General features: G+C 62.2%; 1 protein-coding gene across 1 annotated transcript in view; it reads left to right on the top strand.

The window, feature by feature from the left end:
* The window catches only part of LOC119585849 (testis-specific gene A8 protein-like), a gene marked incomplete in the record, with an annotated part of 2542 nt that overhangs the window by 500 nt on the left and 1359 nt on the right, over window positions 1-683 (top strand). The window contains 1 exon segment of the mRNA XM_037934581.1: window positions 162-683. Within this exon segment, the coding sequence (XP_037790509.1) occupies window positions 162-683 (522 nt within the window).

Raw genomic sequence — 683 nt, 5'->3', positions numbered from 1 at the left:
TTGTTATGGGTGCTGATCATCAGCCCTAAAATGTATTCGGTCTATATGCTGTATATATTAGAAGTTTAGGAATGCCGATATGTCTTTGCCATTAAGCATTTGCCGTTAATATTGAACTGTTTCTTTTCCTAATGACAATTTCGGTCGAATTGCTCTTCCAGGTGTTGCTGTGTTTGTGTTGGCTCGCGGCGCTAGGAGAGGGCCGCCCCCAGGCAGCGGAGCCGCCCCAGGTGGTGGACATCGCAGCGGCGTACGAGCAGTACCACCAGCTGTGGCTGGCCGAGGCCCAGAGGAATTCCGTCGCTCCCTTGGCGCCCCACAAGCGACCGACGCAGACAACAGCAACGCAGGAGCAGCCGACCGAGGTTCCTGAGCCGATCGCTGAGGGGAAGCCGTCACCCCAGCCAGCGGCGGCGGAGCCACACGTGAAGCAGGCCGTTGCCCCCGAACCCGTCGCCCAGGCCGCCCCCGACACCGAAGCCGCCCCGGCTGCCCCTGACGCGGCAGCCGCCCCCGACACTCTTGTCGCTGACGCGGACACCGCCTATGCCGAGTTCCACAGGCTGTGGCTGGCTGAGGCGGCCAGGAACGCCATCGCCCCGACGGTCGGCCAGCAGCAGCCTGTAGCCACGCCGGCCGTGCAGGAAGAGCAGCCTCAGATGGCAGTGCTGCAAGACCAACCT

Source organism: Penaeus monodon, chromosome 20 (genome assembly GCF_015228065.2).
Source record: "Penaeus monodon isolate SGIC_2016 chromosome 20, NSTDA_Pmon_1, whole genome shotgun sequence".
Lineage (NCBI taxonomy): Eukaryota > Metazoa > Arthropoda > Malacostraca > Decapoda > Penaeidae > Penaeus > Penaeus monodon.
Note: the sequence above shows the minus strand (reverse complement) of the source record. Positions and strands in the feature narration are given on the sequence as shown.